Source organism: Neovison vison, chromosome 1 (genome assembly GCF_020171115.1).
Source record: "Neovison vison isolate M4711 chromosome 1, ASM_NN_V1, whole genome shotgun sequence".
Lineage (NCBI taxonomy): Eukaryota > Metazoa > Chordata > Mammalia > Carnivora > Mustelidae > Neogale > Neogale vison.
Genome location: NC_058091.1, coordinates 104,825,323 through 104,842,186, shown reverse-complemented (window position 1 = coordinate 104,842,186; position 16,864 = coordinate 104,825,323). Strand labels below are relative to the sequence as shown.

General features: G+C 39.2%; 1 protein-coding gene across 1 annotated transcript in view; it reads left to right on the top strand.

Moving 5' to 3' along the window:
• Nucleotides 1-2,883: 2,883 nt before the first annotated feature.
• The window catches only part of KHDRBS2 (KH RNA binding domain containing, signal transduction associated 2), a 574,896-nt gene continuing 560,915 nt past the window's right edge, over nt 2,884-16,864 (top strand). The window contains exon 1 of the mRNA XM_044253624.1: nt 2,884-3,179. Within this exon, the coding sequence (XP_044109559.1) occupies nt 3,089-3,179 (91 nt within the window). The 5' untranslated portion in view covers nt 2,884-3,088. The remainder of the gene's footprint in view (nt 3,180-16,864) is intronic.

Sequence of the window (16,864 nt, the reverse complement as noted above, 5' to 3'; positions counted from 1 at the left end):
TGGTCACATGGCTTTTGCATGGGCAAGTTCACTTGCCCAGAATGCTTTTCTCTTCATCTTACACAGATAGATTCTTCTTTTTCCATTAGGTTTTTCTTTAAAAGTCAACTCCCTAGCAAGACTACAAGTTTACTTTGGGGGAAAAAAAAAAAGTTCTTTTCTTTGCATTACCTTTCTTAACTCCTTATTTGGTCCCCTCTTGGGCTTTTTTGCAGGCAGCAATTACCAGTTCTCTTGTGTATTCAGTTTTATTGGCCTTTCTTCATTAGAAAACAATCTTTATGATGATAGGCTAGGTTCTTTTCGATATTCAATAAATGTTTATTGAATGCAGACATACATAAATAAATTAAATATTTAACATACAAAAAGGTAGGCTAAAGCAGTACAATCTCGAGCTAAATGGTGCTAAATACACTTGAATTTTAATCTCAACTTTATGACTAACTAGCTACAAGACTTAAAATTTTTTTTTCTTGCAGGGGTGCCTGGGTGACTCAGTTATGCGGCTGCCTTTAGCTCAGGTCATGATGCCTGAGTCTCAGGATCAAGTCCTGCATCAGGCTTCCCACTCAGCAGGGGGTGTGCTTCTCCTCAGATCCTCTCCCCTCTCCTCCTCTCCTCACTTTCTCTCTCTCTCAAATAAATGAATAAAATTTTTATTTTTTTAAAGATCTATCCTTTACCAACTGTATCATTAACTATAGTCGCTGTACTATATACTACATCCCAGGACTTATTTATTTTATAATAAAGTTTGTACCTTTATAACAAAAAATACTTTTTAATAAAGTTTTTACCTTTTGACAACCTTCATGCATTTGCCCATCCCTCTATCACAAGATACCTTTATAAGCCTAGAGAAACATTATTGGGAGCACAGATTATTTTAAGGTGTTAGGTTTTTGTTTTGTTTTGTTTTTAAAGATTTGCATTATTTATTTGACAGAGAGAGAGACCACCAGGAGGCAGAGTGGTAGACAGAGGGAGAGGGAGAAGCAGACTCCCTGCTGAGCAGGGAGCCCCATGAGGGCGATCCCAGGATCCTGGGATCATGACCAGAGCCAAAGGCAGACACATAACCAACTGAGACACCCAGGCACCCCAAGGTGTTAGGTTTTTACATAGGAAAGCTCTTGATTAAAAAAAAAAAAAATCCTAAAGAAATGTGACATTTTTTCCTATTGTCAAAACTCCTAATTATCAAAGAGTCATGGTTCTCACAGCTTATTTCATGAACTTTTAGCAGTCCTATCACATTTGTTAGCCACATATCCCCTCATCATTGGCTCCCATGTAGTATACACTCAGCTTTTGGGTGAGATGAACATGGCTGGTGCCAAAAGAGATCACATTTGTTAGTTCTGGATCACTGAACTTCTCTATCTTTGCCTTCATTTCCATACATATGAAACAGAGAAAGCAATACCCATGCCACGTTTTTCAGAGTGCTTCTGTGAAGTCAAGTTGAGGTAACGGATATGAAGACACATTGACATTTTCAAAATTATATAATAAAAAATGTATCATGCTAAGTACAAAATGTAGATTCTGGGGGAAAAATAAAAATAAAAGCTGAAGTTTCCAAAAACAAAATATAAAATAAAATAAAAATTATATAAGTAAAAGATACTTCTCCAACCTCATCTTGAAAAATAATGACAAGATTTGAATACAGGAAGAGAACTTGGAAAACTTTTAGCACGAATTGTAGGAAAATTAGTCCCCATTCTTCTACAATGAAAACAGTAGTAGAGAGGCAGATTGGAAAATGATTGTTCATGAAAAGAGAGGGTGGGAAGATTGTTTTATAACACTTAAAGCATACAAGCTGCATTTTCAGGCCCCATTACTAAGAGAAGGATGGGCACTGCTTCCAGTGTTGGTGATACCTGGAGGATTTAACTCTCCTTTAAATAGAGATGGGATAGATACAAAGTAGCTCAGCGACAGCACCAGATGAAACACACTGTCACATCTAAAATAAAGAGAAAGGGGGAAATTAGAGCGACCGTGGATACCTATTTTCTAGTCTCTTCCTTTTTCCACTTCCTTCCCAATTCCTTCACAAACTGTAGCTAACTGATTATACTGCTCTTTAGTTTTAAAATTCAGCCTCCTCCCAGAACCTCTCCTATCGATAAGGATTGGGGGAGCAGGGGATGGACAGGAGGAAAACCAGAACTAAGTCAATACCATAATGATTGTACACTGGAAGCATGTTGCTGTACAATATCGCCCCAGAGCCGCTTTGTTTATCAATGAACATCCTACTGCGTCCCCGAGATGTAGGTCAGGCTCATTGGAAAATATCAGCCGCCGATCGCATGCAGTCTTCATGATATTTCCAGACCGGGTGCGCTGCTGACTCTTACACACTGGAGTGCGTCTGAGCTGCGTGATGGAGAGGGGACACCTGTACCTTAGGGACGCAGGTGAAGTCCGGTCTACCTTCCTGGTACTTTTCCTGGCGCTTCCTCATTCCCTCAGCCTCTCACTCTTCATCTCCATCTCCCCTGCTGTCTTGGACCCAAGCTCCTCTGCTAAACGGTGCTTTTCCCGCTCTCTCCTTTCTCCGCACCTCAGCCGAAGACAGAGTGCTCCACACAACTGGGCATGCCTAATAACCAGGGAAAGCTTGGGCTGCAAGAAGAAAGCGCTTGCACCTTCGGAGCGGCCCTCCCCTCTGCAGCTGCCTCCTGCCAGTCAGGCGATCCGACGTGCAGCGAGGCCCAATGAGAGTCCGCAGCCTTCGCGGGGGCCCGGCCTCTCCGGGCGCCACCACCAATGAATGGTTGGCGGAGGTGGGGCGCGCCCTGTTCCCGCCTCTCCAGTTAAGGCCGCCGGTGTGAGCCGGGGCTCAGCGCGAGAGAGGGACGACGGAAGAGACCGGCAGGTGTGGGCGCGGGGCCGAGCAGCCCGACGGCGGGAGTCGCAGTCGCTCGGTGCATGGGCCAGTGAGGACGCGCGGAGATCCCCTCGCCGCGGCGGAGGCGGAGCAGCGCCTGAGCAAGGCGCTGCCCGGCGACCCTGCGTCCGAGCGAGCGGAACCTTGCGCTTCGGCAGGGGACGGTCCGAAGTCCGCGCTATGGAAGAGGAGAAATATTTGCCTGAGCTGATGGCAGAGAAAGATAGCCTGGATCCATCTTTTGTGCATGCATCGCGCCTTTTGGCGGAAGGTAGGACTTGCCCCCACAGATGGGCGCAAACCACTGGCCGCTCTTCTCTCCCGCGGCTTGGTTAGGGGAGTGAAGTTGGGGAGGGACGCCTGTCTCCTTCGCAGACACTGTCCCCCTGAAGATGCTCGCTTCAGAGCTCGGGCGGACCGAGCCCGTTCTTGGGGCGGGCAGCAGTGCTCCTTCTCTACGTTAATTTGGGGAAGACCAAAGCTACGAGACGTAATGGCAGTAGTGATGTGACCTGTTAGGATCATTGATGGAGAAATCATAAAGTGTGGCGTGGTCAACAGGGATATTTTCACTTTGCAGAGGAAAGGGAAATCAATTTGGGAGTAAATGGTAATCCGTGTGGTTTTCTAAGAGCTTCTTAGCTACAAATCGGCATATATATATATATATATATATTTTTTTTTCCCTTTCTTTCTTTTTCTTTTCTTTTTTTTTTTGCTGCATTTCGGAAGTGATTTTGATACCCTTTATCTAATTACAGCCGTTCCTATGGAAAGTCTTAGAATTAACCTAGATTAAAACTATGCATGTTCGTAAATGTTTGTGAATGTGGCAAAGGCTAAAGTGCTTATCAATTTATTTGAAGTGTGATGATTGGGTACTCTGAGAGATATTGGCCCCTGAGAACACTTCACAAGTGATCAACTGTTTTACCAAGTGTGCATTTTCTTTTGTGTTCCTGTAATGTTAAAGGAGATTTCATTCCCAGAGGAACATGTATATCTTATATTTTGCGTTGCTTTGAAAGATTGTTTAAACACACGCACACAAACTTCTGTATGACAGAAATATTAGCCCAGTTACTCTATTCATCTTGAAATAATGCCATCTATCTGGTAAAGATACAATATGTGTAGTTATCTACACATGCCTTTTTAAAAACAACTCCAGATTTTTTTTGATGAATCTTTCATTAATAATGAATTGCTTTATCATCAAATTGACTACAATGCAGTTTTGTAGCTTAGGTTGTTATGGACTTACTTATACCAAAACTAAAAGTGACAACTTCCTCTTCCTTGGCCCTTCTGCATTAAAAGAAATGTTTTCTTTTTTGAGACCTAGTTGTACATGGAAGGAAAAATTGTAATCCTCCATGTAGAATTCAAATAACCACTTGGTTTGTTTAAAATTTTCATTTATAGGGTATTTATAGCACGATGAAGTCCAAGTTACCTTTTTTCTTTTTGCATACTAAACAATTAAGATTTATAATCAAAATCTTGAACATGTGAAATGGCTAAACTGCTGCAAGGAGCAGGTTGGTTTACCAGAGGATCTGGTAAGGTGAAAAGCAATTATGCCGAGTACTATCTTGGTTACTGAATGAAAATAATAGAAATTAAGTTGAAAAGTAAAGTCAATTTAAAAAATGAAGTTCTCCCTCTACTTTATTGAAAATAAGGATAAATGCATAAAAGTAATAGGAATATTGACAATTAATGAGTTAATAAATGCTTAAGATTGTTCAAAATGATTTAAAATGCAATTAAGCTTTCTGAAACCTTTTATTTCAATATATCTTACAGAAGCATCTTTATTACGCTGATAATGTCTTTAAAATTAAAAAAAAAGTTACGAATTGATTATTTTCTCTGATCTGCTAATTGGAGTTCTCTTTGGGACAGCAGGCTCAATGATTAATTCATCAGTCATTGATGGGAAGTTAGTGGAGTTGGTATATGTTTCAAAACCACCACACTAAAGAAATGCATATGAGAAACTCTTAGCAGAGTGTAGAAGTATTTCTGTGGCGGATGAAACAGTCAGAAAAGGCTGTGCCTTTGATTCTTTAACATTCTATCATTCCCAGAAACTTGATTTCTTGATACTTAGGAACATGTTTGAATGTACCTTGTAATTTAATTTTTTCCCAGTAGGGGGAAGCATGTTCTGCTTTTGTAAAGAATTAGGAGGCAAAAGCTCCTAAATAGAAAAACATCTAAGTAAGAAACAAAGAGAGGTGTTCAAATTTCAGAGAAATCATAATGAGGAAAAGAGAACGGAGGAGGTGATGATTATAATCATGGAGTATATAAAAATATATGCAAAAAATGCATAAGTTTTACATTAATTCTTTATTTCTACCTTAAGTTCTTTGTATGTACTTATTAAAGAGTATAAGGTGAGTGTCCTTTGGAATCTCTAATAAATCTTAACGTACATTTTACATTGTAGATCTTTCATTGTTTTTTCAAAGGCCATTTGCCAAAATTTCCAGATTTTGTTTCACATCTCTATAGGAGAATATGTTGAGATGATTTTATTTCTCTTACCTGGAAATGCACTGATTGAAGGCAGTGGCTATAAATAAACCTGACATAGATATTCATTTGGAGAGAAGGTGCACACTGAAGTACATTTCAGTCAGTACTGTGCAGACAGTCTCAAGACTGAGTGAGCAATAAAAATGATCCAGATGATTCAGTTCTTCAGAATGATTTTCTGGAAGCCTGTGTATATATATATATATATATATATATATATAAAAGGTCAGTGATGTAAAGCAATGAGCTTTCACAGTGACTTATTTTGCATTTTTGATTGGTGATAAATGCAAGTCAGTGCTCGATTGCAACTACTTCGTAAGGCCATGGGGTTAAACATACTAGTTTCTTGATTATTTTGTTATTTTTATTGTAATTTGTTTTATTTCACTTGTTTCTGCTATGTGTTTTCAGTAGGTATGATTCTGTGAAAGCTAATGGGAGAACCCATACATTTTATGTATTTGATTGTTGCTTAGAAAAGATCTTGAATAATATAGTTTGAAGAGTGCTTATAATATGTTTGATTAATTAAAATAATTTTCCTCCTGTGATTATAATATTGTTTAATTATCCATTTGTTATGGAAGGTGCTTTTGAATATGATAAAACAGCAAACTCAGCATGATCCTTAAAGTTCCACTCAGCCTCTGAATTTGCTTGCCAGATGAAATTAGATGAGGTTATTTATATCTATGCTGCTTCTGGGAAGTGCACTAAACTGAATCCAGATACCTGGATTTTAATTCCACTTTTGCCTAAACAGAATGTTGATAAACTTCCCTTCCCCCAGGCCCTAGGCCTTGTCTCTGAAATTAAGGAGTTGGACTAAATGATGTTTGGGTTTCTTTGTAGTTCCAGACTTAATTAGAATTATAAAGTTCTCCAGTCTGCAAGATTTCCTAACCTGACTTCTTCACAAATATTGGTAGATTCAACATTGTTTTGGTTGACTGATCAAATAAGGAAGTCAAATATTGCCAAATATCCCAATAGTCAATTAATTTTTTTTTTTTTTTAACATTAGGTGGTTTTTTAAAATTTGGGTGAAGAGCATGGCCTTCCATCTAGGATTGGCTTTTGTGTTTGCAGGTATAGAAAAACTTTTAAAGCTATGAGAGAAACAGGAAATAATATTTATCACAAACGCTGACTTGTGGTTACTTAACAACATGTAGATTCTCAGTAAGGATCATTATTTAATTAGGTTGTATTCCTCAAAATTTTTTCCAAAGAATAGAGAGATCTTAAATTAAAGAAAGGCATTGGTATAATGTCTAAAACTAGCATCTGATAAAAAAAAAAAAAAAGTATTCACGTGACTTTCCTTTTGATCAGTGTAACCCATTTTTTCTCCCTGTACATTTGGGATAATCTGGTTTGATTCTTAAATAAAAAATAAAAATTAGTGAAAAAATAAATTTCAAGATATTTTTGATTTTCAGTTGAGACATAATTACGATATAGTGCAGAAACTTTGCTTTAGCAAACAAAACACTTGGGACAGAGTGTTGACACTTCTGTCTACCATGAAATATGGGATATGTCATTTATCTCCTCTCTGATTCTCCGTTTCTTCATCTGTAAAACAGAAAAAGTTGTATCTACCACCCATGGTTATTTTAAGTTTAAAAAATTCTGTTTGTGATGATATAAGGAGTGTTTTATACAAACATGTATAGTATAGATCTTTTATACAAATATAACATAAACAAATTACACAAATATAAAATGATGCTTTTAAGATTTTCTTTAACATTTTAATGGTCTTGTGGACTTGACCTCAACTTGAAGCTTGGCTTTGTAAGAAAATGAGCACTGCCTTTACTCTTTGGATCATTGCTGAGTGAATTTTGAACTTACAGACCAAATTATGAAATAAATTGTCTTATGAAAAATTATTCCAATCAGGGTTTTTAAAACATCGTGTTCTGTTATGTTCCCAATGCTCACTTTCAGTGTTTTACTTGAGCTTAATTAGCCCTTGTCCCATGTCTTTCCAGGGTAATTCCAAATCTCCTCAGGCCTCCTCATAAACCCACACATCCTTCACTCTTGGCAGCTGATTTCATCCTCTCTTTTAGTAGGAAATGAATATATCTCTTCTGATATTTTTCAACCTCCCATCATCTAAAGACCTGCATAGTCCTTCTTATTCTCCTTCATTCCCAGAATGTGCTATGTTTCTTTTTTGTTCTAGGCTGACTTGTGCACCAGTATCCTATATCCTAATGCTGATCGTGTCCTCCAGACTCGTTCCATAGTTCTGTCCCTTCTGCAGTATCTCCAACTCCCTCTCCACTCTTTTATAGTAGTAGCCTGTAATTGATCCAATTTGAATAACTTAAAAAAAATAATTTTTTCACTTGCCAAAAGTAACCCAAATTTTCTCTCTCCATACTCCTCGTTTCCTTCACGTTTCCAGGAATAGTAGGCTTTACTTAGCTGCCTCACTTTCTCAGTTAACCTCTTCAAAGCTCTTCATTCTGGCTTCTGTCTTCTTCATTGTCCTAAAACCAGTGACCAGGAGACAGAGTCGTCTCCGAATTGCCAAATCCAGTAAAATCTTTCTGACCTCTCATCAGGTCTCTTGGCTGCAGTTTCCACTGTTGGCCTTTTTCCAGTTTCCACTGTTGGCCTTTTTCCAGTTTCTTGGCTTTCCCCTTGGCTTCCAGGCACTACCATATTCTTGATTTACTCTTCTCTGTTTCTTGTCCTCACCATCCTTTATCTGTCTTCTCCCCTCCCCAGCTATGCTTGCCAGAGTGATTCACTCAAAGTCAAAGTGTGACTGTGTCATACTTTTTAATATTCTCTTTGGGCAAGCCTCCTCTAACACCATGCCAGCAGCGGGAGAGGGGACATTACCTTAACACCTGCAGGTGGTGGTGAAAGTCCATGTTCCCCACTAGGGACCCACTGACACCATTCTGGCCAGAAAGGGGGAGGTGCACTCTGTTCCTGCTTCCTACTTGGGACTCCAGGGTCACCAGTAGGGTGGGGAGGCCTCACTCCTGTTGGAGCATGATGAAAATTCCAGCAGAATGAGACCTCTGATACCACCCTGGCTTGGAGGGAGAAGGGCGTCTTGTTACTCTTCGTAAGATGGAAGTCCAAGGTTTCTCCATGGCCTCCACTTCAGGACACATACTTACTGCGGGTGGAAATGAAGTCCCTGTTCCTCATCTAGTCTTTTCTGATTCCAGCCAGAGAGGAAAAATATATCTCTTTATATTTGGGTGAGATTAGAAGTCTAGGCTCTTCTATTTAACCTTTTTTGACAGAGGTGAGCACGAGATGCTGTTTTGTTTTGTTTTGTTTTCTTCTTTCTTTCTGTATTATTTGGCTAGAGAAGGATGTTTGTCTAAAAGTTTTCTATCTTGCTAGGTTGCTCTCTTTCTAGTCCTTTGGCTAGCAGGCTTCTCTTAAGGCTTTTTTTTCCCCTTTCTGTCTGCTTCTGTTGACTTTTCTGGTTTGCCATATTTTCTCGTACCCACTCTGATGCATCTGCAGCTCAAGAAAAATTAAGGAAATGACTCCCATCTCATTCTTGTGTCTTGTGATACCTCGCCAGCCAGCCTTCTTTTTTTTTCCTTTTGTTACTGAACCCAGAAGTCAGATCTGTGTGTCTGATGCACAGTAAGGCAATCTCTAAGTCACCAGGTTTAAAGCAGTAAAGGTTTATTCTCAAAAGAGCAGTCCAAGGAGAAGGCAGGGATTTGGTAAGAAATCTCCCTTGTCTTTGTTGAGCCTAAGGACTATGGAGCTAGCAAGGTATGTGGGAGTTAGGGCAGGTACTGGATGGGCCTTGAAACTTATTTACAAGAAGAGGCTCAAAATTTTTGAGATTGTGTGCTGTTTTGGACATCCAGGCTCCATTCTAGGGCCCTGGTGCATTATATTCGTGTCTGCAGACAGGTGTTACCAAGTAGCCTCCTTCTCTGGTTCTTGCAGGTAGTATTGGAAAAAAATAACAAAGAACAAGGTTGATAATTTTTGCATGGCTATGGAGGAATGTGCCTATGTGCATCATGTGAGGTTATAATGGAGGAAAAGCCTAGAGTGGGTTGACATGAATAAAGAAGTGGGAGCCCAGACTTCACAGTGTCTTCTATGTTTATTTCATATGTAATATTCAGTACCTACTTATTTGTGTATTGTAATTTCTTTCTTTTTTCTTTTTTTAAGATTTTATTTATTTAACAGAGAGAGAGAGAGAGAGGAGAGAGAGATCACAAGCAGGCAGAAAGGCAGGTGGAGAGAGAGGGTGAAGCAGGCTCCCTGCAGAACAGAGAGCCCGATGCGGGGCTCGATTCCAGGACCCGAGATCATGACCTGAGCCGAAGGCAGAGGCTTAACCCACTGAGCCACCCAGGAGCCTCTGTAATTTATTTCTTTATAAAATTTTCCTGTGAGAGGCACTTGGGTGGCATAATAAAGTGCGTTGGACTCTTGGTTTCAGCTCAGGTTGATGAGATCAAGCCTGGATTGGGCTCTGAGCTCAGTGCAAAGTTTGCTTAATATTCTCATTCCTTGGGCGCCTGGGTGGCTTAGTTGGTTAAGCGACTGCCTTCAGCTCAGGTCATGATCCCAAAGTACCGGGATCGAGTCCCACATCGGGCTCCCAGCTCTACGGGGAGTCTGCTTCTCCCTCTGACCTTCTCCCCTCTCATGCTCTCTCTCACTCTCTCTCTCTCTCTCAAATAAATAAATAAAATCTTAAAAAAATATATTAAAAAAAAAACAAAAACCTCTCTCTCCCTCTGCCCCTCTCCTTCCTTCCCTGGCTCTGGAGCGTGCTCTTTCTCTCTCTAACTCTCTCTCTCTCTCTCTTAAATAAATAAACAAATCTTAATTTTTTTTTCTTGTAAATGCGTGTTAGGCATTGTACATTCATATTTCATTAACTGGTTATAGATGAATGAGAATGACCAGGATAAACCCATCTGGATAACAGGCGCAATATCTTATTTCAAAGATGCTTTGAGACAGTTTCTGAAACTGAGATCAAAGTGATGTCTGGTCATTATTCTTAGTTTTTCTGTTTAAGTATACAATCTAGATTGAAGCTCTTTGTTTCCATAGCAGCTTAAGGGAAAGAAGTTTTAGATGTAGTTTTTGGAAACCCTTGGAAATAATTCTATAGTATTGCCCACTTTTCTTATACCCTCATTTGTTTGACACCTGATTTGATCTTTTTTTTTGTCTGAATATATAAGAAATTTGTTTTAATTGGAATTATATTCTGATAACAGTTTATTTTTAAAAGCTGTAAACAGTGAAAGATTTAATAAATTCAGAGATTGAAATATGATTCTTTTTCTCAAAAAATGGTTAATTTCAATAAAATAAGTGTGATATGGAAATTGATTTATTTAAAATAATGGCATACAAGTTGATAACCGATTTGCCAAATTGTTAGCCAATACCTATGCTGTATGACGTCTTCATGTTCTCAATATTTTATGTTTTGTTAATGAACACGATTGCATCTTTTATTTGGTAAAAACTTTGAGAAGGCATAGCCAAGCATCCTGTTGCTCAATTATTATTAACTACTTTGGGAAATAAGTCATTTGTAGCATATCCTCCTTTGTCTCTTGCACACTATTTCCAAGCAGATTTTGCAGTAGAGAGGTAAGGAACATTTGAGGACACTAGAATGACAAATTTTTAGGCTGTTTACTCTAGATACCCTTATAGTTTAGCTACAGTTTGGGATCAGATTAGGATTCTACTACATTGAACTATGTAATCACACATGCACTTTAATGTGTGTTGGTACCACTTGTCTGCAACATGTGCTGTTGGTATTTGAAGAGGTAGTAGATGTTTAGTGTGTTGTTTTCTGAACAATCTGTGGGAGATTCAGTACATACATAAGCTGCAAATAACAGTGCATGGGAGATCTGCTAGGTTTTACAGACCAACGATATCATGGGGATTCATGATTCTTGTTGGTCATGGTTTCCATAGATTCTTCTTCATTGTTGTCATTGCTGTCAACATTTATTGGGAGATTACTCTTTTGTCAGATGCCGTACTAGAGGTTTTGCATGCATTACCACAATTAACTCATCCATCAACCCTGTGTGATAGTTATTACCATCATCCTTGTTTTACAAATGGGAAAAATGAAAAATTAGGGAAGTCCATTTATCTCAAGTCACACAACAAATAAATTGTAAATCTGAATCCCAGGCTGTCTTGCCCAGAGATCACATGTAACCATTGCAGGGTACTGTCTCTTGTGAAAGAGACATAGTTTTAGTGAGGCTTTAAAAGAAGGGCCAATATTAATATGCAAAGTATGCCTAGGAGATCAGCGTGGTTGTTGCCATTAATTTCTGAAATAGGTTCCTGAATGCAAGTATTGGATGAAATTACTTCACAATATTGTTACATAATTATAGCATATAAAAGGTTGGTGAATTTATAAGTGGGGAAATTTTCCCAAGTACAGAATTGGGTTAAAGATTATTCAGATAGCCTAAATTTTCCGAATGTCCTCTATTGACAGTGTTCTCTGAGGGAGTTTGGTGATGAGGTGGCAAGGGACAAGAGAACATTTTCCAGTTTTTTTTTTTTCTTTTTGAATCCCAAAAAGTGATTGGAGAACTTTGTGTGATTTGCTGAGGCATTTTTCTTTCTGTGTTTATTAGAAAATTACGTATATTTGCCGAATTCTTCTAGGGAAGGGCAGATATAGGTCCTCTCTTTGTGTCTTGAGGCAGTGTTGGTTTTGTTTAAAATTTGGAAGTGGGCAAATTTCACATGTGGTCAGAAGCAGATAGCTCAGCAACATGGCTTGATTAAAATGTTATCTATAGGTTCTGCGGTTTTAGGATTTAATAACTTTGAAACGGAATGGTTGGTATTATTACACTGTTATCAGAAATGGCACAATTGATGCCTATTTCCTTTAAAATATTAAAGATTAGATTTTACTCTTCTAATAGAAAAGCAGAATGAATGTGTTTTCTCTAGAGTGTAGATATTTTTAGCAGGTTTATAGAATTGTGTGTCAGAAAATGATGGGCCCTGGCTACAACTCAGAAAAAGGAACCTCTGTGACAGAAACTCAGTAAAGAGGCTGAAGGAGAAGAAATTTGTTAATTTGAGAATAGAGGGATGGCTAAAGTAATAGCTTCTTTTATTGAACTTAGGCTCAGGTCCTTGCATTATATCCCAAAGGCAGGTAATGCTTCACCTATATATGGGGGAAGATAAAGAGGCAGATTAGAGAGTAGCATACTCAATTTGGTTTTTTTAAGCAGTAAGTCAGAGGTTATATAGATGTGCAGTTATAATATAAAAGACTGTCAAAAAGCAACCATCAAACATTAAACACTATTGAGTATTACTGGTTTAGGGGAATACGAAGAACATGGCTTGGATAAGTTTTAGAGGAGTTAAATACCTGTAACTATAGAATTTATTGCTTCTTTTAAAATAATCTTCTCCAGCAAATTTAAGGAATTTGATACACATGCAGCAATACACTCATTGTGTGAAAGAACACTATAAAATGCAAACAGTAGATGAATGAATACATAATAGAATAAGTTTCTTATATGTTTTTAGGCTTGTAAATATTACTTAAGTGGGAAATTTAAGTGAGTGTTAAGTTGAATTAGGTACCATTCATGTCTCCAGATAGTCTAAGTTTTTCTTTCTGGGAGGGAAAAAAAAAACCCAACCAAAAACAAAACAAAAACAAAAACAAAAAAACAAAAAGAACCCCAAAACTAGAAATTGTTTCTTTATCCATCCAAGAGCTGGTGGAAGAAGAGGCCCTTAAGGAATTGTGTGAAGATGAAAGAACATTTGGTGTGCTGAGGCAGATGGCATTTTATTATATGATTCTGTTTTGGAATGGACTGGGATGATAGATGGCTGTGCTTTAAGCTAGTATTCTGAAATTGGTGAAAGACTGGAAATTATATCATATCCACATAAGGAAAATCTAGTAGAATAAAGCATTGCGATAATTAAAGGCCACTTAATGGAATTAGATGGAAGTGTTAAGTGTTTGAAATAAGTTGCAGTAAGCCAAATGGTTTTCTTTGAGTAGAATAAGTGTGTGTGTGAGTGTGTGTGTGTGTGTGTTAAGCATATACTGGACATAGGTAATGAATGAAAAACAGTGCAGCCTTGGTTCACTGTTTTTTATTATCTGTGCTCTACATTGCCATTGGAGACTTAACTTTAGATTGGGGAGGTAACAAGAGTTTTAGGCAATTAAATAAGGACACCTGTGGCTCAGTCTGTTAAACATCTGCCTTTGGCTCAGATCTGGGATTGAGCCCTGCAATGGGCTCTCTGCTCCACCGGAAGCTTCCTTTTCCCTCTGCCTCTGCCTCTCTCTCTGTCTCTCATGAATAAATAATAGGAAAAAAAAGAGTTCTAGGCAATTAAATAATTCCCATAGCATCTGCAAAATGCAATCATAAAGTAAATAGATGATGCTTTAGGAGTGCTGGCTAGGGCACCTAAAGGAATCTACGTGTAAGGGCCTATTCAGCCAGTGCAGCCCCACCCCGGTTGAACTGCCATTTTGTTGTAAAACTTAAATTGACTTTGCCACCTGCCCAGGGGAACTTACTTAAAAACAAGTCCCAGAAACCAGTCCCAGGTAACAAAGGCCACATACAAGGGTGGGTCAGGCCAGTTGGAGGTATTCAATCAGTGGGGTCGCATACTGTCTCCTAGCTACCAAGAACTATGGGCCCTGCCCTTTGGGCACATTTTGGGTGCCAGTTCTGAACTAGGTAATAGGCTGGTTCAAATATCTACTAGGGTAAATTGTAATTCAGTTGGTCGCCTAACCTCACTGTGGAGTTTCCTGTGTGTGTTATAATCTCATTGGCCACCTGTGTGTGGCCAGGCCCAACCACATGGCCTTTGCTCTATAAAAGTTAGTCTGGAAAGCAGGGAGGGGTCATCCTCTCTGTAGGGGCGGTCCGACCAGTCTGTTTGACGGTCGGTCTGATTCCTGATGCTTGGCGTGAAATAAAGCTTTGCTTGACTTTCGCTTTGTATCAGTCTCGCTCCTTTAATCATGGACCCATTATTGGGGTACCCAATTTTGGGGGGACCCAGCATACGGAAGTCATAGTTGTCTTCAGTAGGAAGGGGCATGTTAGTTGAGGTCTAACAAATAAGTAGTATATGGCCAAGATTCGGGGAAGAAGGATCTAGAAGTATACAGGGCTATAGCAAAAAACACCTCCGAAGCCTGAAAAAAGAACATTTATTTGAATAAGTATAATTTAAATGGGATATTATGATTTATAATAAGAAATACATTCTCGGTTTTTCTTCTGTGTTCCTGTCAGAGCTCCTAAAACTTTTGGAATTTCCTGAGTACAGCCATTAAGGTCTTTTTTTATGTTAATGAAGTGATTTTTCAAATTTACCTAAGGATGGGAGCTGGTTGTCAGGAAAACTAACCCTGTGATTAGATGGCTATAACTTTCTCTTCCACTCCCACTGACCTTCCAGAAGGGAAAGGGGGGCGTGGAATCCATTGCCAGTGGCCATTGATTTAAGCACGTAATTCAGTCTCTGTAAAAACTCTGAAGGACTAGGTCAAAGAGCTTCCTGGTTGGTGAACTCAAGGAAATTTGGGAGAGCATTGAGCTCAGAGAGAACATGGAAGCTCCTCAACCTTTCCCAGTACGTTACCCTGTGCATCTCTTCTGTCTGGCTCTACCTGAGTTATCTCCTTTGTGATAAACTGGTAATCTAACAACTATGATATTTTTGTGAGTTCTGTGAGCTGCTCTAGCAAATTCATCGAACTCAAGGAGGCTATGAGAATTCTGCTGACAGCCAGTTTGTTAGAAGTGCAGGTAGCAACCTAGATTTGCAACTGGCATCTTCTGTCCCAGGAAGGGAGGATTGGAATCCCCAGCCTATAACTGGTCAGTCAGAAGTACAGGTAACAACCTGGGCCTGCACTTGGTGTTTGAAATGGAGAGGGGACTGTCTTGTAGGATTAAACCCCTAACCTGTGGTATCTGATATTATCTCTGGTTATAGTGTCAGAATTGCTTGTGCTGTGTGGGAGGGAACTCCTGCACCCACCCCACCCCCCAACTTTGGAATTGAGTCAAGGGATCCAAAAGATTAAGTATGTTTGGAAAATACGTAAAAGAGAAAGCATCAAGAAAAGTGGGTATAGTGGCGCCTGGGTGGCTCAGTGGGTTAAAGCCTCTGCTTTCAGCTCAGGTCATGATCTCAGGGTCCTGGGATCAAGCCTCGCATCGGGCTCTCTGCTTGTTGGGGAGTCTGCTTCCCCTTCTCTCTCTGCCTGCCTCTCTGCCTACTTGTGATCTCTCTCTCTGTGTCAAATAAATAAAATAAAAAAATCTAAGAAAAAAAAAGTGGGTGTAATGAGAATAGTAGTGGCTTAGTACACATGTCCTGTAAACTACTGTGTTAAGTTTGGATTTAAGCGAAAAGCAATAGTAAGTCATTTAAAGGTTTTTAAAAGGGCAGATAGGACCTCAGAGTTTCATTGAAAGCATAGCGTGGCTGCAGTGTTGGAGAATGGAATCAACAGGTAAAAGACATGGGCAGGTCTTTGGATAGCTAAAGCAGCAATCCAGGAGAGAAGTTCTGGTGACCTGAATTCAGATAATGAGAGACATGAAGTGGACATAACTAATAGCAATTTAGCAAGTAAAAGATAGAGGTTCAGAATGGATAGAGGGTTTGAAAAATAAGTCAAGGCTGTCGTCTGGGTTGTTCCTTCGAAATAGTGGTATCAGTTGTGGATGGGTTTGAAGGTGCTATCAATTATTAAGCTAGAAATTAAAGGAGGTTAATGCTGAGTTCAGGTGGATATACATACAGAAACGTGAAAACGCACTTGAAGAGTAGGGTTTGGAGTAAGATATGTGCTACCTGGAATGGCTTCATTAGCATGTAGGTGATAACTGACTTTGGAAGTTAGAGGAGCTCACCTAGGGGGAGAGGATATGGAGTACAACAGACAGGAGATTTAGAATAAAACCCTGAGGAATGTCTGCATGTAAGAAGAGAAAAGAAAAGTCTGCAAAATTGACTAAAAGGACTTTCCTAGAATATAGGTAGGAAAGATCAAGTAAGTTCAGTGTCAGATAGAGTATTAGGATGATGAAGGATTTGGTTAATACTTTCAAGTGCTGCAGATAGGCCAATTAAAACAAAGATTATACATTTATTTTTTAATATTTAATTTTAGTTAATTAATATATAGTACCTTATTAGTTTCAGGGGTAGAATTTAGTGATTTGTCAGGTGCATGTAATACCCAGAGCTCATAACATCACATACCCTTCTTAATGCCTGTCACCTAGTTACCCCATCCCCCATCCCTCTCCTCTCCAGCAGCCCTCAGCTTGTTCCCCATAGTTACAAATC